At 46.9% G+C, this 27,785-nt stretch overlaps 1 protein-coding gene across 1 annotated transcript; it reads left to right on the plus strand.

Moving 5' to 3' along the window:
* SMO (smoothened, frizzled class receptor) lies at nt 1–26,754 on the plus strand. Its single transcript, XM_055421244.2, is given in 14 exon segments — nt 1–820; nt 15,789–15,841; nt 15,843–15,903; nt 16,585–16,790; nt 17,378–17,587; nt 17,829–18,001; nt 18,335–18,554; nt 18,649–18,772; nt 20,162–20,254; nt 20,957–21,065; nt 22,007–22,192; nt 22,620–22,768; nt 23,275–23,409; nt 23,626–26,754. Coding segments are annotated over 14 exon segments (2,457 nt in total). The 5' UTR covers nt 1–495; the 3' UTR covers nt 24,039–26,754.
* Nucleotides 26,755–27,785: the final 1,031 nt, after the last annotated feature.

Consider the following 27,785-nt stretch of genomic DNA (forward strand, 5'->3'; position numbering starts at 1 on the left):
CAAAGGAGCCGGGGAGTTGGCGGGGAGAAGTCGGGGGGCTGAGGGGCGGTAACGCGAAGGGGGCGTCTGGGAGGCGGGCTGGCGCGGGGGCGGAGCCGGGGACCCACTCCCGCACCCCCGGCCCGCGCCTGGCCTCCATCGCGGGGCCAGGAGGTGGTTTTAATGGTGGGAGAAGGAATGGGGCTGGAGATTGGGGGCCCAGGGGGCTCCCGGGGGTGAAGATAACTTGGATTGCCAGGAAGGGGTAGAGAGTTGTGCATCCCCGCCTGGGCCTCCGCCGCCCAACATGGGCCCCGGGTTTCAAAGTTTGCGAAGTTGGGCGCCGAGGGCCCGAGGCGCGCGGGGCGTCCGGGGGGACCCGGCACAGGACTTTCGGGGCGCACTGGTCGCCTGAGCCGCGTCTGCGGTCCCCAGGGTGGCGCGGGTGGCCAGGGGGGTGGGCTCCGGAGAGCGGGCGGGGGCGCCGGGGCTTCTGCTGAGTTGGCGGGTTTGGCCATGGCCGCTGCCCGCCTCGCACGGGGGCCGGAGCTCCTGCTCCTGGGGCTGCTGCTGCTGCTGGGGGGCCCGGGCCGGGGGGCGGCCTTGAGCGGGAACGCGACCCGGCCGGGGCCCTGGAGCGCGGGCGGGAGCGCGAGAAGGAGCGCGGCCGTGACCGGCCCTCCGCCGCTGCTGAGCCACTGCGGCCGGGCCGCCCCCTGCGAGCCGCTGCGCTACAACGTGTGCCTGGGCTCGGCGCTGCCCTACGGGGCCACCTCCACGCTGCTGGCCGGGGACTCGGACTCCCAGGAGGAGGCGCACGGCAAGCTCGTGCTCTGGTCGGGTAAGCGCGCGGGAGCCGGAGCCCGGTTGGGGGCCGTGGCGGTGGGTTGCGGGGACTCTCCCAAAGAATAAGCTCGGGCCTGAGCTTGTGAGAGGGTGGGAGCAGTACCCGAGAGAGCTGGAGGAACAGAGTCTGAAACTTGGGAGGCAGGCTAGAGACCCTCGGGTGATGAAGAGGGAGGGCGAGGAAGTTGAGCGAGTGGGTCACAAAGGGCCTGAGCAGGGTAGGAAGCAAAGGCTGAGGGGGAATGAGGGCCCCCGGGAGCGAGGGGTGGGGGCTCTGAGCCACAGGAAAGGACTTCTTTTTTTTGAAGATGAGATGCTCCACGTAGGTACCACTCTGGAAGCGGGGTCCTCGGGAATGCAAGGTGTTTAGACCTTGGAGCAGAGACCAGGAAATCAAATTGGAGCGGGAAAGGGGAAAGATGGGGGTAGAAGATTTAGGCATTGAGGGAAGATGGGGAGAAAAAATTGAGTGAAATTTGTGAAAGGTAAGAAACCCCTGGTAATGAGTAATTAAAATGTAATCAGAAACTTCCAGAAATCTTGTTGTGGAAGCCAGAAGTCCAGAGGATTGTGATCTTGTCCTGCTTTTGACAGGAGATTTCAGTTTCCTCATCTGAAAAATGGGGACTCTTTCCTGTCCGAAATTGTGAAGGAGACTCTTCTAACCATCATTTGTGTGTTCTTGGGAAGTTTGGGTTCTCAGACTGGTCTGCGTCGACTGGGGTGTCTGAGCCCTTGGATACTTACATGCTGGCTTGAAGTCCCAGAAGCCTCACCTCATGCTGGGATTATGACCTGATCTGAAAAACTGCGGACTAAATCCAAACAGGTCCTTCTTTAGCAGTGTGGAGTGGATTAGCTCCCCGCTTGTCACTCTTCTGGGCTGGGGACCTAAAGATAAGGGAAGGGAGCTTGCCTTGCCACCCTTTGCTTGTAGCTAGTGTGTTTCCAAAATTGCCCTTGAAGAAACAGAAACTAAAATCGAAACCAGGAGCAGACATGGGAACCTCCTTCTTTTGATAGGTCTTGGATGTCCCGCATGTCTGTTCTGCCCCAGCATCTTGATAGAGAAGTGTTTGTAGGCTGCCTGTCATTGTCACATTGACCGCTGGAGTTCTGAGTCTTTGCTGGATGTTGAACAAAGCCATGTCATTCCTGGCTTGGTACAGATGTCAGAGGAAGAACTTGGAGGAGGATGGTACCCATGGTGGAGCCACATCCTTTGTGGATATTGGGTTCTAAAGTCAACATGTAGGCAGAAACCATGTGTAATCAATAGTAGCTCTGAAAAATTCACAAAGGGCCACAACGTAAGGTCTCTGACTTTGTGTCATATCCTCTTTTATGGTAATATGTTTGTATGCATGTGCCACATATAGTAATGCACAGTATATAAGAAGGGGCATACATAGAAAATATAATTTTAGTTTTTAAAATTACATAAATGCAGAAGTGATAAATTTTTTTTAAAAAGCACAAATTCACTGCAGATACTGTTTGCAGCCATGAAATTAAAAGACGCTTGCTCCTTGGAAGGAAAGTTATGACCAACCTTGATAGTATATTAAAAAGCAGAGACATTACTTTGCCAACCAAGGTCCGTCTAGTCAAGGCAATGGTTTTTCCCATGGTCATGTATGGATGTGAGAGTTGGACTGTGAAGAAAGCTGATCGCCGAAGAATCGATGCTTTTGAACTGTGGTGTTGGAGAAGACTCTTGAGAGTCCCTTATACTGCAAGGAGATCCAACCAGTCCGTTCTAAAGGAGATCAATCCTGGATGTTCATTGGAGGGACTGATGCTAAAGCTGAAGCTCCAATACTTTGGCCACCTCATGCGAAGAGTTGACTCACTGGAAAAGACTCTGATGCTGGGAAAGGTTAGGGGCGGGAGGAGAAGGGGACGACGGAGAATGAGATGGCTGGATGGCATCACCCACTCTGTGGACATGAGTTTGAGTGTTCTCCGGGAGTTGGTGATGGACAGAGAGGCCTGGCGTGCTGTGATTCATGGGGTCGCGGAGAGTCGGACACGACTGAGCGACTGAACTGAACTGAACTGAACACAAAAGAAAGGTAGCAACAAGGTTTCTTTGAGTTTGCTAAGTTGCTTCAGTCATGTCCGACTCTTTGCAACCCTATGGACTATAGCCTGCCAGTCTGCTCTGTCCATAGGATTCTCCAGGCAAGAATACTGGAGTGGGTTGCCATTTCCTTCTCCATCTTTGAGTTTAGGAGCCAGTTATATGGAAAATCTAAATGTCTCCGAACTAGAATCTCACCCAGTTCTGAGCTGCTCACACTATGAAAGGATATGTTCCTCCCATCTCTCTCTCTTCTTATTTATTTTACAGGGACTCATGGTTGAATTCCCCTAACTTAAATGCATGTGTGATGCTGCCCTTCTGTAGTTATCATCAAATCAGGGAGGAAGGGTATGAACCTCTCTCCAGCCCAAGTTCCTGAAAGCAGTTGCTGGGCAGAAATGGTTTTGGCAGAAAAGTTTAAGAGCTAGAACCATCTGTTGGCTGCATAGGTTTGAACCTCACTAGCTGTGGCTCTGGTGGGGCACAGTCCTGCAGGGGTTCTGGCACTGAGCCCTGGTCCTTAGTTTACTCTGAGCTCTTCTCTACCGTCACCCTTCATCCCTCAGCTCAGTCCCATTCCCATATGCTTTCTGGATGTTCCTTTTCTATGTCTAGTCTTTCTGCTAGATGTGTTATGTGAAGTAGAGCCAGAAGTAGGTATAGGTATGAGCTGGGTCAGTAAGTGGGTAGAGTGAACCAGAGCCAAAAGTGAGAATCACAGACAAGCCTTCAGCTAAGAGTTCTGGCTAGTGATTTGTCCTGTCCTGAGCTAGTAGACTTGATTTGGCTTAAGACATACTCAGTGTCATCTGGCTCTTGGAGGTGTTTTTGTAGGTGGAAATGATTTAGGGTGTCTGTAAACTTGAAAGCAAAGACTTGTTCTTTCCTTTTTTTTTTTTTTTTTAATCTCAGAGTTCTGAGTACATAGCTATCCACTCAGTCATTCAGTTAGGTGTTTGGGTGCTGGCTACAAGTCATCCTGGATCAGTTTCTGGGGCAGATAAAGATGGAGAATACAGACAGGATCCCTGCTGTCAAGGGAAGACAGACAATTAAACCAGGCTTTAGCAACACCTCTACGAGGTATTGTGACCTGGTAGAATGCTGAAGGAACACAGAGGACTTTGGGAAACAAGGAGAGACCTCCGGAGGAACTGACATTTAACCTACAACCTGAGAAATAAGTAGGAGTTTCTGGGGCCAAGGAGGATTTGCGTGGGAAGGGATAGGAAGAGGATGAAGTGAAGTGAAGTGAAGTTGCTCAGTTGTGCCCAACTCTTTGCGACCCCATGGACTGTAGTATACCACACTCCTCATCAATGGAATTTTCCAGGCAAGAGTACTGGAGTGGTTTCCCATTCCCTTCTCCAGAGGAAAAGGATATAGACGCACAAAGGTGTAGAGGCTAGAGGGCTTGATACTTTTAAGGAAGTATAAGAATTTCAGTAGAACTGAATCAAAGCATGTGAGGGATAGGATTCTAAGAGATAAGACCTAGAGAATTAGAAAATAAAGGGATTCATATCCCATATTGGAAAGTTGGGATGTTTGCCGGAAAATAAGAAGGGGGCACTGAAGGCTTTTAATGAAGAGAGATGGAATCATATTTTCATTTCAGACCAATCTCCTTGAGTACTGTGTGAAGAAGCCATGGGAGGAAGGGAAGCCTGAAGCCGGTTTGCTTGTTGAAGGGATGGTTGAAGTAGAGATGGTGGTGGTCAATACTGGGGTGACAGCCTAGAAGAAGTGGACAGATCCTGGGATTTCAGAAGTAGAACCAATGGGACTTGCTGATGAGTGAGCAGGAGGACCTAAGTTTCAGGCTTGGATGGAAGGTGGTATCATTCCCTCTCACTAAGCTGGAGAATGCTAGAGGAGGAGGAGGTTTAGGAAGAAAGTTTGAGTTCTTTTTGATCATGTGAATTAGAGGGGCTCATTGGAAATCTGTGTGGAAAGTGAAAGTCACTCGGTCGTGTCTGACTCTTTGTGACCCCATGGACTATAGAGTCCATGGAATTCTCCAGGCCAGAATACTGGAGTGGGTACCCATTCCCTTCTTCAAGGGATCTTCCAAACCCAGGGATCAAACCCAGGTCCCCTGCATTGCAGGAGGATTCTTTACCAGCTGAGTCACCAGGGAAGCCATCTGTGTGGAGAGTCCCAGCAAACCTAGAATTGTTCTGTCGCTCAGTTGTGTCTGACTCTTTGCGACCCCATGAACTACAGCATGCCAGGCTTCCCTGTCCTTTACCATCTCCCCGAGTTTGTTCAGAATCATATCCATCGAGTTGGTGATGCCATCCAATCATCTCATCCTCTGTCACCCCCTTCTCCTCCTGCCCTCAATCTTTCCCAGCATCAGGGTCTTTTCTAATGCGTCAGCTCTTCGCATCAGGTTTGGAGCTTCAGCTTCAGCATCAGTCCTTCCAGTGAATATTCAGGACTGAGTTCCTTTAGAATTGGCTGGTTTGATCTCCTTGCAGTCCAAGGGACTCTCAAGAGTCTTCTCCAACACCACAATTCAAAAGCATCAAGTCTTTGGTGCTCAGCCAAACCTAGAATAGGAGTTGCTGAAGAGAGGTAACCACTATGAGCTTCCTCAGCCTAGACTGCTGAGCCTTTGGAAGTGAGGAATATCTGAGGTCAGAGAAGGCGATGGCAGCCCACTGCAGTACTCTTGCCTGGAAAATCCCATGGATGGAGGAGCCTGGTAGGCTGCAGTCCATGGGGTCGCTAAGAATCAGATACGACTGAGCGACTTCACCTTCACTTTTCACTTTCATGCGTTGGAGAAGGAAATGGCAACCCACTCCAGTGTTCTTGCCTGGAGAATTCCAGGGATGGGGGAGCCTGGTGGGCTGCTGTCTCTGGGGTCGCACAGAGTCGGACATGACTGAAGCGACTTAGCAGCAGTAGCAGCGTCAATATCTCCGGTTGGGCCACTATGTAGGTTTATAGAGAACTCAGGTCTCTCTCTCTCCTATATCTTTCAACTCTGTGGACTTGGACTTCTTCAGGCACTCAGCATCTTACCCCAGGATAGTTTGAAATGTCTCCTTGCAGGCATTCCAAGCTGACCAGACAAACATACTTATCCAGGCCATGGCCCACCTTTGGCCAGACCTGGTTGGTTTGGTAAATGGGGCAAGAAAGCAGAGAGACCTGCGGCTGGCAGGGGAAATCGGTCCCTGAGAACCAGCACGTAGCCTCTTTGACCACTGCTGTGTTCTGTGTGTGCACAGGGGTGTGCAGCCCTGTCCCCCAGCTGGGGGCAGCTGGTAGGAAGGAACTGGAGAAGCTGGGAGGAATTTCTCGTTTGCTACTCAGACATCTAGCTGAGAGATTGAGAGGATGTCTGTTATTTGCAAAGGCAGACCAGAAAGAATTTCCTTAGAGCTGTTCCCAAACCTGGCTGATGAGCAGAATCATTTTTAAAATATATATTTTTGGAAAGTATAAAAATACAGAGAAACACCCACGGGCTCAAGTTTTCATTTTTGCTTCAGATTTTTACCTTTTGAATTGTGAAATGGAGCCTGTATACAGAAGGTGCATACGACACAGAGGTACTAAATAATAAATAAATATAAAGTGACACCTGAGTCAAGTGATGGCAGGCCACCCAGGAGCTCCCTTTGTCTTTTCCAATCACATCTCCTTCCCTCCTCTTCTAGAAGTAACCACTACCCGGATGTTTTTGATGATCATTCCCTTTTTCCTCCATAGTTTTACCATCTAGTTTTGGAATTTCTGAATGGTATATTTCAGTTTTGCATGTTTCTTACCTCTAAACAGATGGAACTGAGCTGTGTGTATTCTTTTATGTCTTATTTCTTTTGCTCTATGTTATTTTGTAAAATTCATGCATGTTGTTGCAACTTATTTTTCATTGCTGAATAGTACTCCATTGTACAATATACCACAGTTTATCTATTTTATTGTTCTTTTTGTTTGTTTTTGGTTTTGGCTGTGCTGGATCTTTGTTACTGCTCTAGGGCTTTCTCTAGTTGCAGTGAGCGGGAGCTACTCTTAATGCACAGGCTTCTCCTGTTGCATTACATGGGCTCTAGGGTGTGCGAGCTTCGGTAGTTGCTGGTACGGGCTCAGTAGTTGTGGTGCACAGGCTTCGTTGCTCCTTGGCATGTGGGTCCTCACAGACCAGGGGTCAAGTCCATGTCCCCTCATTGGCAGGTGGATTCTTAACCACTGGACCACCAGGAAAGTCCCCTTTTGGTTGTTCTTAAACATTTATCTCTGGTTTTGGCTGCTATGAATAACATTGCTGTGAATATTCTTTTCTATATATCCTGGTGCCCCTGAGTCAAATTTCTCTAGGTACATACTGAGAGAAATGGAATCGCTAGGTAAGAGGGCACGCATATCAGCTTTGCTAGATAACGCGTTTTTCAAAATGATTGTACCAACTTCTACACTCACTATTCCTGTAGAAGAGTCACCATGGCTCCATGTTTTTTCTGATGCTTGGTACTGTCAGTGTTTTAAATTTTTGCCAATCTAGAAGATCGGAATAGACATTTCTCCAAAGAGAACACACAGATGTCTCATGAAAAGATGTTCAACATTGTTAGTTATTAGAGAAATGCAAATCAAAACTACAATGAGATATTACTTCATACTTTCAGGATGACTATCATCAAAAAATCCACAAACAAATGCTGGATGAAGAGAAGGGAACCCTTCTACACTGTTGGTGTAAATGTAAATTGGTACAGCCACTATGGAGAACAGTATGGTGGCCCCTTAGAAAACTAAAAATAGAGCTACCATATGACCCTGCAATCCCACTCCTGGGCATATATCTGGAGAAAAACATGATCCAAAAGTATACATGCACTCCAGTGTTCATTGCTGCACTGTTTACAATAGCCAAGACATGGAAGCAACCTAAGTGTCGATCAGCAGAGGAATGGATGAAGAAGATATGTTACTTACATACAATGGAACATTATTTAGCCATTAAAAGGAAAATTGATATTGATGAACCTATCTGCAGGAAGGAATGGAGATGCAGGTGTAGAGAATGGACTTGTGGACACAATGAGGGAGGGAGAGAGTGGGATGAATGGAGAAAGTAGCATCACCATATATACACTGTCAGCTGTAAGCTGGTGATAAATTGCTGTGTAGCATAGGGAGCCCAGTCTGGTGCTCTGTGATGACCTGGAGGGTTGGGGTGGGGGAGGAGAGGGAGGCTTGAGAGGGAGGGGGTGTAGTATAATTATGGCTGATTTGCATTGTCGTATGGCAGAAACCAACACAGTGTTGCAAATTTGTTTTCATTTTAAATAAACAATTATCACACACAAAAAAGAATGAAATAATGTCACTTTCGGTAACATGGATGGACCTAGAGAGTGTCATACTGGGTGAAGTAAGTCAGACAGAGGAGAAACATCATATGACATCCCTTATATGTGGAATCTAAAAGGAATTTTACAAATGAACTTACAAAACAGAAAGAGACACAGATTTAGAAAACAAACTTACGATTGCCGAGGAGAAGGGATAGGGAGTTTGGGAAGGTCATGTACACACTGCTGTTTTCAAAGTGGATAACCCACGAGGACCTACTGTATAGCACATGGAACTCTACTCAATGTTATGTGTCAACCTGGATGGGAGGGAGGTTTGGGGGAGAATGGATACATGTATATGTATGGCTGAGTCCCTTCCGCTGTTCACCTGAATCGGCTATACCCCAAGACAAAATAAAAAGTTTAAAGTTTGAAAGAAAAAATTTTTTTGCCAGTCTAGTGGCTGTGTGGTTGTATGTATTTGTGCTTTTAATTTGCATTTCCCTGATTGCTAGTAAGGTTAAGCACCATTTCAGATGTTTGTTCACTGGCCATTTAGATTTCTTTTGTGATGCCTCTGTTCAGATCTTTGGCCCATTTTTTCTGTAAGACTATCTGTCACATTTGTAATATTTGTAGTTCTTTATATACGCTATACATGAGTCCTTTATTGGTTGTAAGTATTGAAAATACTTTCTGTTCTGCAGCTTGCCTTTTCATTCTGTCAGTGTCTTCTGTTGGACAGAAGTTCTGAACTTTATGGTAGTCACTTATCACACTTTTTATGATTAGTGCTTTTTGTGTCTTACTTTTAAGTCCTTTCATAACACAAAGTCAAAAATTCATTCTGTTACCTACCTTCTTTCCTTTCATTTTAGATACATAATTCACCTGGAATTGATTATTTTAGAACTCCAGTTTCATATATATTGTCTCAACATCATTTATTTTAAAAAAATTCTTTTCTGTACTTGTCTGCCATAAATCAAGTGTTCAAATATGTTTTTGCTTCTGGGATCTTTATTCCATTCCATACGTCTATTTGTCTATCTCTTATCATACCATCTTAGTTATGATATCTTTTTTTTTTAACCATGCCTCTGGGCATGCAGGATCTCGGTTCCCCAACTAGAGATCAAATCTGTGTGCCCTGATTTGGGAACTTGGAGTCTTAACCACTGGACCACCAAGGAAATTCCTTTAATTATCATATCTTTATAGCATGGTCCTTTTTTTAAATTTTATTTTTAATTGGAGGATAATCGCTTTACAATGTTGTATTGGTTTCTGCTGTACAACAACATGAATCAGCCATAAGTATACATATATCCCTTCCTTCTTGAACCTCCCTTCCACCCCAGTCCCCATCCTACTCCTGTAGGCTGTCACAGAGTACTGAACTGAGCTCCTGTGTTGTATAGCAACTTCCCACTAGCTACCTATTTTACATATGGTAATGTATATGTTTCAGTATTGCAGGGTTCTTTGCCTTCTTTGAGCTATAAACCTTTTTGGCAGTCTGATAAAACCTATGGGCCCCTTCTCAGTATAATATTTTTAATTCATAAAGTGGAACACATAGAATTGAAAAGCATATAGGATTACAAAAGAAATGAATTATATTGAAATATAGTTATCAAGTGTTAAAAAACAAGTTTTCAATCTAATGTATGTGTGCTTCTTTATTAGTACACTAGATAAGATTTCAGTTCAGTTCAGTTCAGTCGCTCAGTCGTGTCCGACTCTTTGTGACCCCATGAATCACAGCACGCCAGGCCTCCCTGCCCATCACCAACTCCCGGAGTTCACTCAAACTCATCTCCATCGAGTCGGTGATGCCATCCAGCCATCTCATTCTCTGTGGTCCCCTTCTCTTCCTGCCCCCAATTCTTCCCAGCATCAGAGTCTTTTACAGTGAGTCAACTTGTCGCTTGAGGTGGCCAAAGTATTGGAGTTTCAGCTTCAACATCAGTCCTTCCAGTGAACACCCAGGATTGATCTCCTTTAGAATGGACTGGTTGGATCTTCTTGCAGTCCAAGGGACTCTCAAGAGTCTTCTCCAGCACCACAGTTCAAAAGCATCAATTCTTCGGCGCTCAGCTTTCTTCACAGTCCAACTCTCACATCCATACATGACCACTGGAAAAACCATAACCTTGACTAGACGGACCTTGGTTGGCAAAGTAATGTCTTTGCTTTTTAATAGACTATCTAGGTTGGTCATAACTTTCCTTCCAAGGAGTAAGCGTCTTTTAATTTCACGGCTGCAATCAGCGTCCACAGTGATTTTGGAGCCCCAAAAAATAAAACCTGACACTGTTTCCAAGATTTAGTGTGGGTTTAATAAGCCCTGTAATGTCAAGGTAGTGATGAGCAGTAAAAATATTTTGAGGTGTTTCCAAAAATAGTATCTAATTTCCATTTGTGACAAAGCCACAGGTACTGCTAACATCTCTGTGGTTTGTTGCTCACATTCATAATTGGGAAAGACTAAATTTCAGTTAGATATAATTTTTTCCCATCCAGGTTCAGGGACCCCTAAATTCTCTTTGTGACCTCCAGGCTAAGTAAGAACTTCTGCTTTAGAGGATGGCACTATTTAATAGACAGTGTGGTCTATTCTTAACCCTTTGTATTTTCATGTAAAAGTATTTGTTGGTGGTTTTGATTGGAATTACATTGAGTATATAGATTAATTTGAAAAAATGACATCTTTACAATATTGTGCCTTCTAATCATTTCATTAAGTATTCTATGTAGATCTTTAATTTTCTCAGTATTTTTTGCAGTTTTCTGCAAAAAGTTCTAAATACCATTTGTTAGACTTATTCCTAGGTATTTGACCTTTTAATGCTGTTATAAATTGTGCTTTTACATTTCATTTTGTTTGTTGCTGTTGCATAGAAATACAATTGATTTTAAATCCAGTAAACTAACTAAATTTATATACATACAAAGTCATCTCATTTGTGAATGAGTTTTGTTTCTCCTTTTTCAAGCTATATGTCCTGTATTCTTTATTGCTTTACTGCACTACTTAACACCTCCTAACATGGTTAAATAGAAGTGATAATAGTAGCAGCAGTCTTCATCCTTGACTTTTTCTTCATTCTGAAGAGAAAGCTTTTATACCTTTCACCATTAAATGTGATATTTGGTATAGGAATTTTGTAGTTATCTTTTATCAGATTAAGGAAATTTTCTTCTATTCCTAATTTGCTGATTATTATTTTTATCATGGATGGATGTTGAACTTTATCAACCACTTCTGTTGAGATGATCATATGATTATTTTCTGTCAATGTGGTAAATTGCATTGATGAAATTTTCTAATGCTGAACCATCCTTAGCACAATGGTTTTCAACTTGATTGATCATCAGAATCACACAAATTCTTTTTTAAAGTTTAAATTGTGGCAAATATTATTTTAAAGTACATAAATATAGAAAAAATGAAGAAACTATTATAATACCTATGTTCATATTTTTTCTTTTTGTTTCGTATTTTATTAAGGAAATAAAACAAGGGAATTCCCTGGCAGTCCAGTGGTTAAGTCTCACAGCCAAAAAAAAAAAGAAAAAAAATAGATAAAATCGATGTCCCCTTTTCTTCTTGTTTACAATTGCATTTCCTTCTCTTCTCTGGGAAGTTTCCCCCATCCCAGTAATTTGCATATTTATTTTTTAAGCTTAATTACTTTAATAAAATAGGTAGTACAAAATTGAAAAGTAACCAAAGTTAAATCCTTCCATTTCTGCTTCCTGCTTCCCATTTCCCCTCCCACAGGCAGCCGCCACCACTTGTTTGTGTGTCTTTTTGTGAATCTGACATGTGTACAAACGCGCATGTATTATTTTCCCTCCCGTAGCCAGTCGTGGCTCTCCAGACTGTCCTATACTCAGCTGCACCCATTTAACAGGACACAGTGGAGCCTGCTTCAGTTCATCACAAATAGTTCAAGCCTGGATCGTGTTCTATTATATTGACGTGTGACATTTTATTTAGTAGGTCTCCTATTGATGGATATATATTAAGGATGTTTCTACTCTTTTGCTATTACAATATTACAATAAATAATCTTATATACGATTTTTGTGAACATATAAAGTGGAATTGTCAGTATATTTGATAGCTGGTATCAGATAGTCTCCACAAGTATTTAATAATTTTTATTCCTACTAATAATGTACAAAACTGCCAGTGTCCCTTACGCTCTTACCAATATAGCATTTTCAAATGTTTTGATCTTTATCCTTCTAAAGATTAAAAAAATATGTCATTATAGTTCTATTTCACATTTATTGAGTGAGACTGAGTATCTCCTTATGTTTTTAAAGGCCATTTGTATTTTCTATGTGTTATCTGTTGTTTATCTTTTGCCCATTTTTCTATAGGATTATGAATTTCTTATTGATTTAGAAGAGCTTTATGCACATAAGGAAAGTAATTCTTTCTTTATCTGTGATGTTTATTGGAAATATATTTTCTCAGTGTGTTGCTTTTCTTATGATCTTGTTTTTTACCCTACTGAATTTATCTGTTTTTCTGCATTGGCAGGCATGTTCATTCTTTACCACCAGCACCACCTGGGAAGCCACTATCTATTTTTCTGAAGTCTTTTCTTCAAATCTTTTATTTCAAAATTTCTATTTTTGTGTCATACTTCAAAAGGCCTTCTCCACTCTAGGGTTTTCAAAAATCATTTTCCACTTTTTCTTCTAGTAGTCTAATTTTTTAAAAATAATATAGTTATTTTGATTCATCTGGAATTTATTTTTTATGTAAGAAATGGGGTAAAGATCCAACTTATTTTTTCCCCTAGCTGCCTCATCAGTTGTCTTTCTTTTTTTTAAAGCAATTTCTTTTTTTTGTTGTTTTTTTTCAGTGAGTTTTTATTTTTAAAATTAATTTTTATTTTATATTTAAAATTAATTTTATTACTTTTTATTATTTTAAATTAATTTACAATGTTGTGTTAGTTTCTGCTGTATAGCAAGGTGAATCATTATACATATACATATATCTACTCTTTTTCAGATTCTATTCCCTATAGATCATTACAGTGTATTGAATAGAGTGCCCTGTGCTATGCAGTAGGTTTGTTTTTTCTTTTTCTCTTTTTTTCTGACTGCACTGCATTGCATGGGGATCTTAGTTCCCTGACCAGGGGATCAAATACAAGTCCGTTGCATTGAAGTTTGGGGTCTTAACCAGTGGACTGCCAGGGAAGTCCCCTCAATTGTCTTTCAAGATTTATTTAATAATCTATCTTTTCCCTGAGGATTTTATTTTTAAAGTACAAAACAATATTTAAAACGAAAAAAAGAAAAGCAAATTGCACACTTTAAAAAGCTGATAATTGGGACCTCCCTGGTGATACAGTGGCTAAGACTTTGAGTTCCCAATGTAGGGGGCCTTGGTCCAACCCCTGGTCAGGAAACTAGATCCCACATGCTGCAACTAAGATCCTGGTGCAGCCAAATATATAAACAAATTATATATCTATATATACACACATATATATATATATTTAAAGCTGATAATTACCACAAATATCACAAAATCCAGAAAAATAACAGGATATTGTATGTATGTGTGTGTGCATGTATTCTATTAATAGTTATTTATTGTTATATTACAAAGCATTCCAAAACCTGGTGGCTTAAAACAAGAACCATTCCTTTTGCTTATGAGTCTACAATCTGGGCAGCACGCTGCAGGGATGGCTTGTTTCTGTTCCCAGATGTCTGTGGCCTTCACTGGGATAACTGGAAAAGTTGGGAACTTGAAAAATGCAGCATCTCTTTCTCTTTCAAGGAGAAGGGGACAACAGAGGATGAGGTGGTTGGATGGCATCACTGACGCGATGGACATGAGGTTGAGTAGGCTCCGGGAATTGGTGATGGACAGGGAAGCCTGGTGTACTGCAGTCCGTGGGGTCACAAAGTTGGACACGACTGAGCCACTGAACTGAACTGAACTTTCCCTTTCTTCTTTTGGCCCCAGGGTCTGTCTATGCAGTGTCTCCACCAGGCCTCTTCAGCAGGACAGCCTTGGGATAGTTAATCTGATTACATGGCAGCTGGGCTCCAAAAACATGGGTTCCAAGAGACCCAGGCAAAAACCGAATGGCTTCTTATTATGATCTAGTCTTGAGAGTCTGAGAACATCACTGCCACCACATTTTATTGGTAGAGCAAGTCACTAAGACCACCCATATTCCACAGTATATTAAACGTCTATCTGTTTCTCCTCTAAAATACATTTTACTCTAGGGACCTCCTCCCTATTTAAAATGTATTATTTAATAAACATCCAGTAAAATTCACTTTCTTTGTTGTCACAGTTCTGAGTTTAGACAAAGGCATAGCTGGATGCAGCCACTGCATTCGAGATGGAGAACAGCCCCATCACCCCCAAATGTTCCCTCGTGCTGTCCCTTGGTAGGCAAAGTCCTCTCCTACTCCCTCCCCTGGCAACCACTGCTGTGTCCTCCACCCATACCCAGGCAGCCAGAATTTTGGAGACTCGGTTCTCCATCTAGAGGGATAAAGGTCCCCCAGGTGATTCTGATTTGAGTCAGGTCTGAGAATTGTTGTTGGGGACATGTCTTCTTTTAAAATATCAGTTCAGTTCAGTTGCTCAGTCGTGTCCGACTCTATAACCCCATGGATTGCAGCACGCCAGGCTTCCAAGGGGCAAGCATCTTCATTTCATGGCTGCAGTTACTTTCATCCCTGCAGTTATCTGCAGTGATTTTGGAGCCCAAGAAAATAAAGTCTGTCACTTAAAAAAAAATTTATATATGTATATATAATTTTGCTGCGTTGGGTCTTAGTTGCTGTATGTGGGATCTTTAGTTGCGGCATGTGGGATCTAGTCCACTGATCAGGGATCAAACCTGGGCAGAGTCTTAGCCACTGGACCACCAGGGAAGTCCCCCAAGCATATTGCCTATTAAGCAACAGGAATTTGCTTTGCACTTTTAGAATAGGCTTTGCTAGTGAGAGCTGTGAGTGGTCAGAGGCCTCAGATAATTAACAGTAACAGCTAATATCTCTTGAGTGCTTAGTATATGACAGGTACTGCACTATGTGCATTTGGCACATTATCTCACTCTGCGCCATAGTTCCACTAAATCTATTATCCCCATTTCACAGATGAGGAAATTAAGGCTCAAGATTAAGTAATTTGTCCAAGATCACACAGCCAGGAAATGGTAGAGCCACAATTTGGACTCAGGCAGGTCAAATTTCGAGGTCCATGCTCCTTATCCCTCCCTCCCCAGAAGAGAAGTTACCTGCCCCCACCAACTCCAGCCTGGGCAGTTCCCCATGTTGGCTCTCACTTCCTCAGAAGCTTCTCCTAATACAACGTCTTGTTTGGGAAATAGGTGTTCCTGCAGGAGGGATGATTCAGGAGGAGCAAAGGGATGGAGTGCTGAGTGAGCTCAGCCAGCGGGGAGCAGGGTAGAGGCCTGGGCTGGGGCAGGGGTGCTGGGAGACCTCCACCTGCGTCCGTCTTGCTGACAAGACCTTTCCTCCCCCTGCACTGGATACAGCCTCCTCTGTTTCTCTCCATCTGATTTCCTGTTTCCTCTTCTGGCTTTGGAGTACCTGGCTCCCCTGACTACCTCTTCCTAAGCTCCTACCTGTTCTCTGTCCCACCTCAGCTTGGTAAGAGGAACAAGGGTCCGGGGGTCTGGGCAAGGGGAAGCACCTCCTGGATCTGGTGCGCTGTGGGGGTGGGTCCCACAGCCCTCCTTCCCCATGGACTGTACTTCCCCATGGACTGTAGAAGGTTTAAGAATGCCCCTGAAAAAGTAAAAGGTTCTCAGCCAGAGGTGCCAACATTCCCTTAGTGGGTCGTTTTGAAATGGGGGCTGCTTTTTAAAAACTTTAATTGAACTGCAGTATATTAATACATGGAGAAAAGGGCACCGATTGATTTTCACAAAGTAAATATACCCGTGTAACTGGTACCAGATCAAGAAATAGAACATCACCAGTGTCCCAGAAGTCCTCTTCAAGTCTCTTCCAGTCCCAGCCCTGGAGTGGGAGGGGTGGGGAGCATTTTTTTGGTTGTCACCAGGACTTAGGGGTTCTGTTGGCATTTAGTGGGCAGGGTCTAGGGATGCCAAATGTCCTGCAGTACATGGGACAGTCCTGCACAAAGAACAGTCCCGCCCAAATGCCCGGCTGAGAAATGTTGTGCCTGACAGTGCTGAGCAGTCATGGGCTGCAGCGTGGCCAAGAGAGATGCCTTAGGCCCAGGGAACAGGGATGCAGCTGGGTCCGTGGTTCAGAGTGAGGAGGGGTCTTCACTGCAATGTATCCACACTGTGGCTACATCCCCAGGCCTCCGGAACGCCCCCCGCTGCTGGGCAGTGATCCAGCCCCTACTGTGTGCTGTGTACATGCCTAAGTGTGAGAACGACCGGGTGGAGCTGCCCAGCCGTACCCTCTGCCAGGCCACCCGCGGCCCCTGTGCCATCGTGGAGAGGGAGCGGGGCTGGCCTGACTTCCTGCGCTGCACCCCCGACCACTTCCCCGAGGGCTGCCCGGTGAGTGCTCTGCGGGGCCAGGGCTGAGCTGGGCATGGGGACAGGGCCCAGCAGAGGCAGGGAAGCTCAGAGACTTCTGTGCTGAAAGATCCCAAGCCATGGGCTCAGCGAGCCACAGATCCAAACCAAAACTGGGCCAGTCTATCAGGGATTATCTTATCTAGCTATAAAACATTTTTGAGCACCCACTCTGTTATGCAATGGGGAGTTTACAGGAGTCATGAGTGATGAACCTATTCTCAGAAAGTTTATCGTTTATTCAGGGAGTCAAGGCTTGCACATGTAAAACGCAAGAGACACTAAGCCAGGGATGGGATATAGTTCTGGGGTGAAGGAGAGCACATTAATAATAATAATAGTAATCATTATTTATTACTGTCCAAATACATTTTAAACATCTTACATTTATTTATTCATTTAACCCTTAGATCACACCATGAAGTAAGTACTGCTGTCCTATAGATCAGAAAACTGAGCCAACAGGGAGGTCATATAACTTTCTAACCCTGCACCTCTTAATAAACGAAAGGTCACCTCGAGCCTACTGCTTTCCGTTGTATTGTGTTCTCCCCTTCTCTCCTTGCCAGAATGAGGTGCAGAACATCAAGTTCAACAGTTCTGGCCAATGCGAGGCTCCCTTGGTTCGGACCGACAACCCCAAGAGCTGGTATGAGGACGTGGAGGGTTGTGGGATCCAGTGTCAGAACCCGCTCTTCACCGAGGCTGAGCACCAGGACATGCACGGCTACATCGCGGCCTTCGGGGCTGTCACGGGCCTCTGCACACTCTTCACCCTGGTCAGCGGAGGGCAGGCCCCGGGTGGAGGGTAGAGGGAGAGGCGGGGCCTGGGACCCTCAGGCTGCCTATAAAATAGGAGGGAGCCTATGGTCCGTGGGAGGCTGGGCTCTGGGAATTGGGAGGGAGGAGAACTTGACAGGGGTCTTCAGGGAAGGGTGGTGATTAGAGGGGTTGGGAGTTCCCATAAGAGTGGCAGAACAGCCCTAACCTCACGGAACGGGCCTCTCTTCTCTCTTCTAGGCCACTTTTGTGGCTGACTGGCGGAACTCCAATCGCTACCCCGCTGTCATCCTCTTCTATGTCAATGCATGTTTCTTCGTGGGCAGTATTGGCTGGCTGGCCCAGTTCATGGATGGGGCCCGCCGGGAGATCGTCTGCCGTGCCGATGGCACCATGAGGCTCGGGGAGCCCACGTAGGTGTCCTGGGTTCCCAGAGGCAAGGGCGAGGGGAAGAGGCTGATGCCCATTTTCCACAAAAGGGGCAGGTTGGACTGGAAATGGAGATTTCAGCATGGGAGTCAGCTCTGCCTTGTTGCACCCAAGGTCTTCAGCACTAGAGCCTGGACCGTTCACATCTTCTGTATCCTCTTCACTTCTGACCTGAGCCCAGTCTCCAAGCCCTGACTCCTAGAAGAAACTTCAGACCTTAGAAGCCAGGAGTCGGGACCACAGGGCCAGAGGGGGGGAGACTTGATAGATGGAATACAGAATGAGCGCCCCAAGTGACACCCCACTTGTCTGCACAGCTCCAATGAGACCCTGTCCTGCGTCATCATCTTTGTCATCGTGTACTACGCCCTGATGGCCGGCGTCGTCTGGTTTGTGGTCCTCACCTACGCCTGGCACACCTCCTTCAAAGCCCTGGGGACCACCTACCAGCCTCTCTCGGGCAAGACCTCCTACTTCCACCTGCTCACTTGGTCACTCCCCTTTGTCCTCACTGTGGCAATCCTCGCCGTCGCCCAGGTCTAGTGACTGGTACGGGGTGGGGACCCTTGTTGGGTGGACTTGGGTGAGGGAGAAAGTGACCAACTCTGTCCCCCACCCCTTCCTCCTGCAGGTAGATGGGGACTCTGTGAGCGGCATCTGTTTTGTGGGCTATAAGAACTACCGATACCGCGCTGGCTTCGTGCTGGCCCCCATCGGCCTGGTGCTCATCGTGGGAGGTTACTTCCTCATCCGAGGTGAGTGAGGACTGGGCTGACCACCTGCTCTGTGTCAGCAGGAGCCAGGAGCTGCCAGCTCTGCTCCCTTTGAGGCAGGACCTCAGTTGGCTCACTGGGGCCTTGGGGTAAAGGGGAAGGACAGACACAGCACCGCAGACAGACACAGCACCACGATGCTTAGGGTGGGGCAGCACCTTTGTTTGGCCAGAAAAATGCTGCCGTTGATCCAGCCTTGTGTGAGGGCTAACGGCTTGCTGAGTGGAGATTGGGCTCTGCCCAGATGCCCTTGTGTTATCAACACCTTGAGTAACCTACCTCGCCCACGTGGGCCACCTGGGGGCCTTCCATCGTGTGTGTGTCCTGAATTCACATCACGCTCAGTCTTTGGAGCTTGGTTTCTCAGCTCCTTTCTGCCCACAGTGCACACACACTCAGAGTTTTCACAACACACACAGATTCTCTGTTTCCTCATTTCCCTGTTTCAGTATGCCGCCTCCACAATGAGCCTCCGTGTCTGAGCTCATTTTTGTTGAGCGTTCTCTGTAAACTTCAGTTTCCTCCCCCAGCTCCTGTTCAGCCCACCTTGTTTCCGTCTCCTTGGCAGTGGCTGGGCCTCTGATGTGTGTTTTGTATCTGTGTGTTCCTGTGCAGTAGCCACCAGTCACATGTGTTGAAACTAGTCCAGGTTGAGATGTGTCATAGCATAAAATACAAACTGCACTTCAAAGACTCAAGCACACACAGAAGTAAACAGTCTCATTAACGGCTTGTTATATGGATTACACTTTGAAATGATAATGTCGTAGACAATGATTTATTGTTTTTAAGGTGTATTGAAGTTAATTTCATTTGTGTCCTTTTACCTTTTGAAGGTGGCTTCTAGAAAATTTGAGATTATGAGTTGTTGTTCAGTTGCTCAGTCATGTGTGACTCTGTGTGACCCCATGGACTGCAGTATGCCAGGATTCCCTGTCCTTCACTATCTCCCAGAGTTTGCTTAGACTAGTGTCCGTTGAGTTGATGATGCCATCCAGCCATCTCTGGAAAATTTGATATTACGAGTGTGGCTCACATTATATTTCTCTTGGATAACACTGTCCTGGGGTCTCTTCTTTAGCCTTTTTCATCATAATAACTTTGACCCACTGCCTTTCTTGGGGAGGCTGGACCAGGAGTGAGGCATCTTTGGTCTCCGCTGTCTCTCTGCCCTGCTCCAGCCTTTCCAGTCCATAGCATGTCTGCCACCAGCTGCACTCCAGTGTCTCCAGTTCCTCCAGCTTTAAATCAGCACAAGAGTCATCAGACCTGGGACTCCAGGGCCATAGGACCCTCCTAGGATGCCACACACCCATCCCTCCCAGAAGAGTGGTCTGGCTCCCAATAATGTCTCATTTCCCTTATGTTCAGGAGTCATGACCCTGTTCTCCATCAAGAGCAACCACCCTGGGCTGCTGAGCGAGAAGGCAGCCAGCAAGATCAACGAGACCATGCTGCGTCTGGGTCAGTCCATCACCACGCCCACTGGGGAAGGGCACTGGAGGCCGAAGTTAGCAGTTAGCAGCCAAGGGGCAAGACTAGGCTGTGTGTGTATATGTGTGTGTGTTGGCGGTGATGCTGGTGGTAGCAGCTCAAAAGGGAAGGTACCTTCCTTCTCAGTTGGAAGAATTCAAGTTCATGTCAACACTTGAGGCCTATTTAGAGCCCTTAAGTGTCTCTAATTTCTTATTTTGGAGAAAACAATTTTTTAGTATGTTTTATTGACGTGTACTTGAATCACAAGGTTAATTTCTAGTGTATAGAAAAGTGACTCAGATATATATATCTGAGATATATATATATCTACAGATAGATATTTTTTCATATTCTTTTCATTATGGTTTATCACAGGATATTAAATATAGTTCCCTATGCTATACAGTAGGACCTTGTTTATCTATTTTATATAGAGTAGTTTCTCTCTGCTAATCCCAAACTCCCAATTTATCTCTGCTCCACTTCCCCCACCTTGATAAGTCTATAGAGAAAACAGTTCTTAAACTGAGCCCTAACCTTAAGTCTATAGAGAAAACAGTTCTTAAACTGAGCCCAGCACGAAGTCATCCCAGAGTCTTTCAGGCCCATGTGGGGTGAACACCCTCCTCCCCACCGCTGCTCCCACACCTGGGATGGGTGACGCCCTGCCCCACCCCTGACCCTCCACAGGCATTTTTGGCTTCCTGGCCTTTGGCTTTGTGCTTATCACCTTCAGCTGCCACTTCTACGACTTCTTCAACCAGGCTGAGTGGGAGCGCAGCTTCCGGGACTACGTGCTGTGAGTAGGGACTGGGGGCTGGGGGGCTGCAGTGGTGGGCACTGGAGACCCCTCTCTGCGGTCCAGCAGGGGTCTGTTAGGTTCCAACCTCAGAGGGCAAGAGAAACTGCCCATCTTGCTCCGGGTGCTCACACTGTTAGTTGCTCTGTAATTTGCAGACATGGCCAACAGCCCTGGGGTCCCTGCCCAGCCCTGCCCTTCCCTCTCATCCCCAAGGCTGCCTGGCTGGTGTGTTAAGCCATTGTGTGTTTTGGCTTCTCCCCACCTCTTGCGTTGGCCACAGAGCTCGCTCTCTATTTCTCATGGACTCTTTACAGAGCATATTGCAAATCCCTGCATATAAATAGTTATCACTCTACAATAGGTTAACAACCCATTAATGCTTTCTGGGTTTGCCTGTGCTTTTTTTGTGTCACATGATGATACCCTGCGAGGGTAAGGCATCTCAGCTACTGCAGGAAGTGCAGTCCATACTGATACCAGGAATAGGAGTTAAAATGCTCATTAAAATCCTGAGTGCTTCTTGGGACTTCCATGGTGGTCCAGTGGCTAAGACTGCATGCTCCCAGTGAAGGGGCCTGGGTTTGATCCTTAGTCAGGGAACTAGATCCCACATGCTGCAACTAAAACCCTTCGAAGTCAAATAAATAAATAAATATATTCTTAAAATCCTGAGTGCTTCAGACTCTTCCTTAAAGACTCCAGCTTCCAGTGTGTGGGAAGACCTGATGCCTGGGTCCCTCCCCCAGAAATTTGATTTCATTGAATGGGGTGTGGCCTAAACATCACGAGTCATTAAAAGCTCCCAGGTGACTCTAATGATCACCTAGGATTGCAGATCATTGATGTGGGCTTCACTCTTTCTAGTGCTGGGATTGATTGTCTGGGCAACCACTAGGGAGACTCAGAAAGCTTCACCTGTCTGCTACCTCTTGCCACAGATGCCAGGCCAATGTGACCATCGGGCTGCCCACCAAGAAGCCTATCCCTGACTGTGAGATCAAGAACCGCCCCAGCCTCCTGGTGGAGAAGATCAACCTATTTGCCATGTTTGGAACTGGCATCTCCATGAGCACCTGGGTCTGGACCAAGGCCACGCTGCTCATCTGGAGGCGCACCTGGTGCAGGTGGGGTCAGCAGCAGCCCGTCCTGACCTGGCTGCCTCGTTCTCTTAGCCTCAGCATCCTGTAGGCTCGGTCAGGTCTCACAAGTCCCATCGCAGCCTTGAGCAGGTGTGATTTATAAGGGGCTGAGCAGCCGAAAGCGGCCTTTCCTGTGGCTCACGACTGCCCCCTGGTGACATCTCATGTCCTTGAGAGGATGGGCCAAGGGCTGCGCCAGCGCATCTTCTAAGAGAGGAGTGATTCGAGGGTTGGGCACAGGAGCCCTGCATTCTAGCCTCCCTTTTTGGCAGAGAAGGCCTCTACTCTTCAGGGCCCTTGAGGCCCTCTGGAGGCTCCTTTCCTGGAGGGAATGGATTTGCTGGTCTTTTGCAAGATTTGAGGGGAAGCGGCTGCTCCTCCATGTCCACTCCCCTACTCTTTCTGCCCTTAGGTTGACGGGGCAGAGTGATGATGAACCCAAACGGATCAAGAAGAGCAAGATGATCGCCAAGGCCTTCTCCAAGCGGCGGGAGCTGCTGCAGAACCCGGGCCAGGAGCTCTCCTTCAGCATGCACACCGTCTCCCACGACGGGCCTGTGGGTGAGCTTCCACTCTGTTCTCCTCTGGAGCCCGTTCCCAGTTCCCTTCCAGGCTGGTGTGGCTTCATGGTCTGTGCAAGGCTGTGAGGAATGGCGCTCTTTCTTCTGTTCACATACTCCTTCTTCTCCAACCCCCCACCCTCCATCCCCCCACCACTCCATCCCAGGCTACTCTCCCTTCTCGTTTCTGCCCCTGGGTCTGCTTGCTGGTGATTTGGTTCCAAAGGACTCATCTCCCTCACCTTCAACCATCTTCTGCAGCTGTTCTCCCTGGGCTACAGGAAGTCAGGTTTCAGGCACTGGGTTTCTGGTGTGTCATCAGGCCCCCATGCCCTTCAGACTGGGGATGGGTAGAGATCTGGCTGTGCCCACCAGGGTTGGCTTTCTGTGCTAAGTTGAGTGGGAGCAAGGGCTGGGGGAAGATGAATGGTACTGAATACAGAAGGAGCAGTCATGGTGAGGGCCTGGGCCGTCATGGTACCTCGCCCTTTCCTTCCATCCCCACAGCGGGCTTGGCCTTTGACCTCAATGAGCCCTCAGCTGATGTGTCCTCTGCCTGGGCCCAGCACGTCACCAAGATGGTGGCCCGGAGAGGTGCCATACTGCCCCAGGATGTATCTGTCACCCCGGTGGCAACGCCAGGTATGGGTTTCCACTCCTGCAGGAAGGTGGGGGATGTTGAGGCTGGAAGAAAGTCCTGGGAGTGGAGTGCCAGGAGCTGCCGGCAGGGGAGAGGGAGGGGAAGGCCTTGGAGAACTGTAGCATGGGTCCCCAGCTCCAAGAGTAGGGGCCCAGAGAGAGAAGGTGCCACGCACATGGGGCTTAGAGTCCCAGGCTCCCATTCTCTCTCACCATCAGTGCCCCCGGAGGAAAAAGCCAACCTGTGGCTGGTTGAGGCAGAGATCTCCCCGGAGCTGGAGAAGCGCCTGGGCCGGAAGAAGAAGCGGAGGAAGAGGAAGAAGGAGGTGTGCCCGCTGGTGCCACCCCCGGAGCTTCACCTCCCCGCCCTCGGCCCTGCCCCCGCCCCCAGTGCGGTCCCTCGGCTGCCACAGCTGCCCCAACAGAAGTGTCTGGTGGCCGCAGGTGCCTGGGGACCTGGGGAGTCCTGCCGACCTGGAGCCTGGACCCTGGTCTCCAACCCCTTCTGCCCAGAGCCCAGCGCCCCAGTCCCTGTGGCCTGGGCGCAGGGCCGCCGGCAGGGACTGGGGCCCATTCACTCCCGCACCAACCTGATGGAGGTGGAACTCATGGATGCAGACTCCGACTTCTGAGCCTGGAGAGTAGGACCTGCGACAAGAAGGAGGAACAAATACCGTTCCAAGGCTTTTCTTCCTCCCTGAGAGTGCTTCTCTCCAGGATCTCATCTTCCTGAGCACCTGAGGGCCCAGTGCCTTCCCGGGAGAGTTCGGTGTGGACGGCTCACGGCACCAGGACTGCAGGAAGGAGCCCTGACATCTCCACGGATAGGCCTCACCGGGGCAGGGCCCTGGAGGTTAGGGTCCTTGATTCTGCCCCACCTGGCTGGCAGCGTCAGTCTCCAGCAGGGTCATGGGTATGCAGAGCTCCTAGTGTGGCAGTAAAGGTGCAAGCAAGACTGCATGGGCTTGCATGCATACTTGCATGGGCTGTGGTGGCCAGCCCCTGTCTGGCAGGTGAGGGCTGGCTGCCCTTGTGTGTGCCAATGAGCGCCCTTCCCTGGCACTCTCAGACCAAAAGTGTTCATTGGGTCATTATCCCTGTTACCTGAGGACAGAGCTCCTTTCTCCCCTTTCTGGTTGGTTGTGGGGCTGGGAGTATTTACTCCCATAGGGGCTGTAACCTCTCTTAAAAGTGTCCAGCTGGCTCCACCTTAGGCCAGTAACCCACCGTGGGTGTTGTAGCACCCTCCTTTCCCCTTTCCCATTTTGATTCCACCAGGCCAGCCTCTTCCTGTTTCCTGTTTGTTGATTAGGACCCAGAGTTGCAGCATTTTCCACCCTGCCCCCACGCCCTACCCTTTTGCCGCTGGGCTCCATCTCCAGGTGAGAGGTTGGTTCAGCCATAGAGCCTGGCATGGTGGAGAAGCTGCGAGCGATGGGAAGCCTCTGGGCCTCAGAGAGATGCATTCTGTCTCTCAGGGGATGGATCCTCTGACTGAGGAGCTACTCTTGGGAAGCTGCTGACACTTCAGCCAGGCAGGAACACTTCCTTCAACTTCCACGGTCGGTGGGTAAAGAGGTTCCCACCTCTCATAACCCCCATCCAAGGCCCCAGTGTCAAGAACCAGACAGCAGGGAGCTTTAGCAGCTGGCTGGGTTCCAGATCAGAGGGTAGGGATAAGGAGACAAAATATAAACAATAAATAAAAGGTTTTTGTATAATCTATTGATGTGCTTCTTTCCATAGGCCCCGTCTTGACCCACTTACCTGGTCATGATCTCATTTGTCCTTCATTTCTTTTGCAAACAATTCTGCAAGGCCAAGAGCTCGGTTCTAATGAGGTCACCACTGACAGATGTCAGGCCGATGTCAGCTTAATGTGGTGGCTGTCCTTCCTGGCCAGTTGGTTCTATATATGGACAAAGGCTCTGGCCACAGCTGCCTCACTGCACATTGATCATGAGATGAATGAGCAAAGGACATGCAGCTTGTCCCTGCAGTGATGACACTTGCAGAAAGCAAGTAGGGAGTGCTGGGGAGTGGAGGTGGGCATGGATCCTCATGGCAATCTCAGGCCCCCTCTGGGAACCTCTTGCCTCTACAAGGATGTCTGTAGGACCAGGTGCATTTGTATCCACAGCTTCCTCCCCTTGGGCTGTCAGAAATTCAGGCTTCTCTGAGGGAAGCCTGCTAGTCCCACTTCCTCCAGAAAGATGTCAGTAGAAAACTGGGAGCTGGACTCAGGATCCTGTGGAAAGGAAGAAGGGGTGGAGGAAAGGGGGTGGTACCCACGGACGACTCAGAGGCTACTGTGCAGTATTAAGTGTGCCTGTTTATGGGTGTCGCTCAAGTGATGGGGACACAAGTAATTTGCCCAGAGCAAAATTCCAAAGGAAGAGGAAAGGGAACTTACACTGATTATCTACCATGTGCTTTACATGTGTATAAGGATAATGATGATGATGATAACATGTACATCCCCTCCATCTCTTTTGTCTTTAGTTGTATATAATGGTGTGTTGGAGGAGTTTATTTTGGGTTTTAAAAAGCTGAGAAATGTTACCTGTCTGTGGAGGCTGATAGACTCTGTGACCACTAGAGGACACCGTGAGCCTACCTTTTGTGAACGCTGGCCAGGTAGCTGCTGGAAATTTGAAATTTTGTGGACACTCCCACAGACCAGTTGTATATTTTAGTATTTTTATAGGAGTGCAAAATCTTGTGACTGAGCCACAGTGGCCACTTTCTTATCAAAACTCTTGATTTAGACTCCTGAAAGAAACGCCTCAGGGTCCAAGAGGAACTTGGTTTGGGGGATTCCCTGTGGCTGTCCTGTTGTCCTGAGGTCAACGTGTTTTTACCCCTCAAGTTGGCTCTGCCCTCAACAGCTCAATTGGGCCCCCCCTTACCCCTCTCAAACTCAGTCATCCAGCTTCCCAGGTTGTAAGACCCGCCTCTGTTGGTCCCAGATTCTTGTAAGCAGTATGTCCACTGCTCCAACCCTTCCTCTGCCTGTGTGAGTCTTTTTTTTTTTTTTTATCTGAGAAATTGAGAAGGTACAGAAAAGCACAAGGAACAACCTAATAAACACCCATATTCCCACTACTCAGAAATAAATTTTAAAACGTTAAAAAAAAACTTAAAAAAATGTTACCATATTTTCTTCCAACCTACATTTATGAAGAAATCAAGTAAAACAGATTTAGCTAAGTCCTCTTTGACCAACACCCCATTCCATTTTTCCTCCCACTTTCCTCAACCAAAAAACAACTGTCTGCATTTAGTGGGTTTTCTTTCAGTCCATTTTTATGTTTTCATATGTGCAAATGAAGCTATGTATTCATAAACTATGTACTGCTTATGACAGCTTTTTTATTTTTTAAATTATATTTTAATTGAAGTTTTATCGTTGATTTACAGTATTATATTCTAAAGGAGATCAATCCTGGGCATTCATTGAAAGGACTGATGCTAAAGCTGAAACTGCAATACTTTGGCCACCTCATGCGATGAGTTGACTCACTGGAAAAGACTCTGATGCTGGGAAAGGTTGGGGGCGGGAGGAGAAGGGGACGACAGAGAATGAGATGGCTGGATGGCATCACCGACTCTGTGGACATGAGTTTGTGTGAACTCCGGGAGTTGGTGATGGACAGGGAGGCCTGGCGTGCTGTGATTCATGGGGTTGCGGAGAGTCGGACACGACTGAGCGACTGAACTGAACTGAACTGAACAGTATTATATTGATTTCGGTGTCCAGCACTACTGGAGTGGGTTGACATTTCCTTCTCCAGGGGAACTTCCTGACCCAGGATAAAACCCGGGTCTCTTGTACTGCAGGTGGATTCTTTAACCAACTGAGCCACCAGGGAAACCCCACAATGATTCGCATTTTTATAGATTACACTCCATTTCAAGTTATTACAAAATGTCTATAATTCCCTGTTCTGTACAATAGAGTTTTGCCTGCTTTTAAAGTTTGAATTTTCATCTCAGTTATATGCATGATATAGTTTGAAAAGTCAAATAGTTCTACACCTTTCCAATATGGAGGATAAGGACTTAGCTCTTTTTCACTCTTCCTACTAGAAGGAAAAAAGAGGTGGAGTGGGTAGGAGTCAGCAGTGACCGTTTTGAAAGGTGGAAAGCAAATGAGTGATATTTGACAGACTTGAAAAACTAAAAGTTTTAGCCAGCAGTAGTGAAAACTTATATTGCAGCACCCCTAAAAGCTTCTGAACTGGAGGCAGCAGTTACTTCAGAAGGTAGAAATGAAAGCAAAAAGATTGGTCTCTGACCCCCTGTCTAACTCTGAACATTCTGATGACCGCCCTTCCCAAATCTGGATGGTTGTCAGTACATTCTCTAGAGAAGGCAAA

The sequence above is a fragment of the Moschus berezovskii genome, chromosome 3 (genome assembly GCF_049115385.1).
Source record: "Moschus berezovskii isolate FMDL1 chromosome 3, NW_MosBer_1.0, whole genome shotgun sequence".
NCBI classification, from domain to species: Eukaryota; Metazoa; Chordata; class Mammalia; order Artiodactyla; family Moschidae; genus Moschus; species Moschus berezovskii.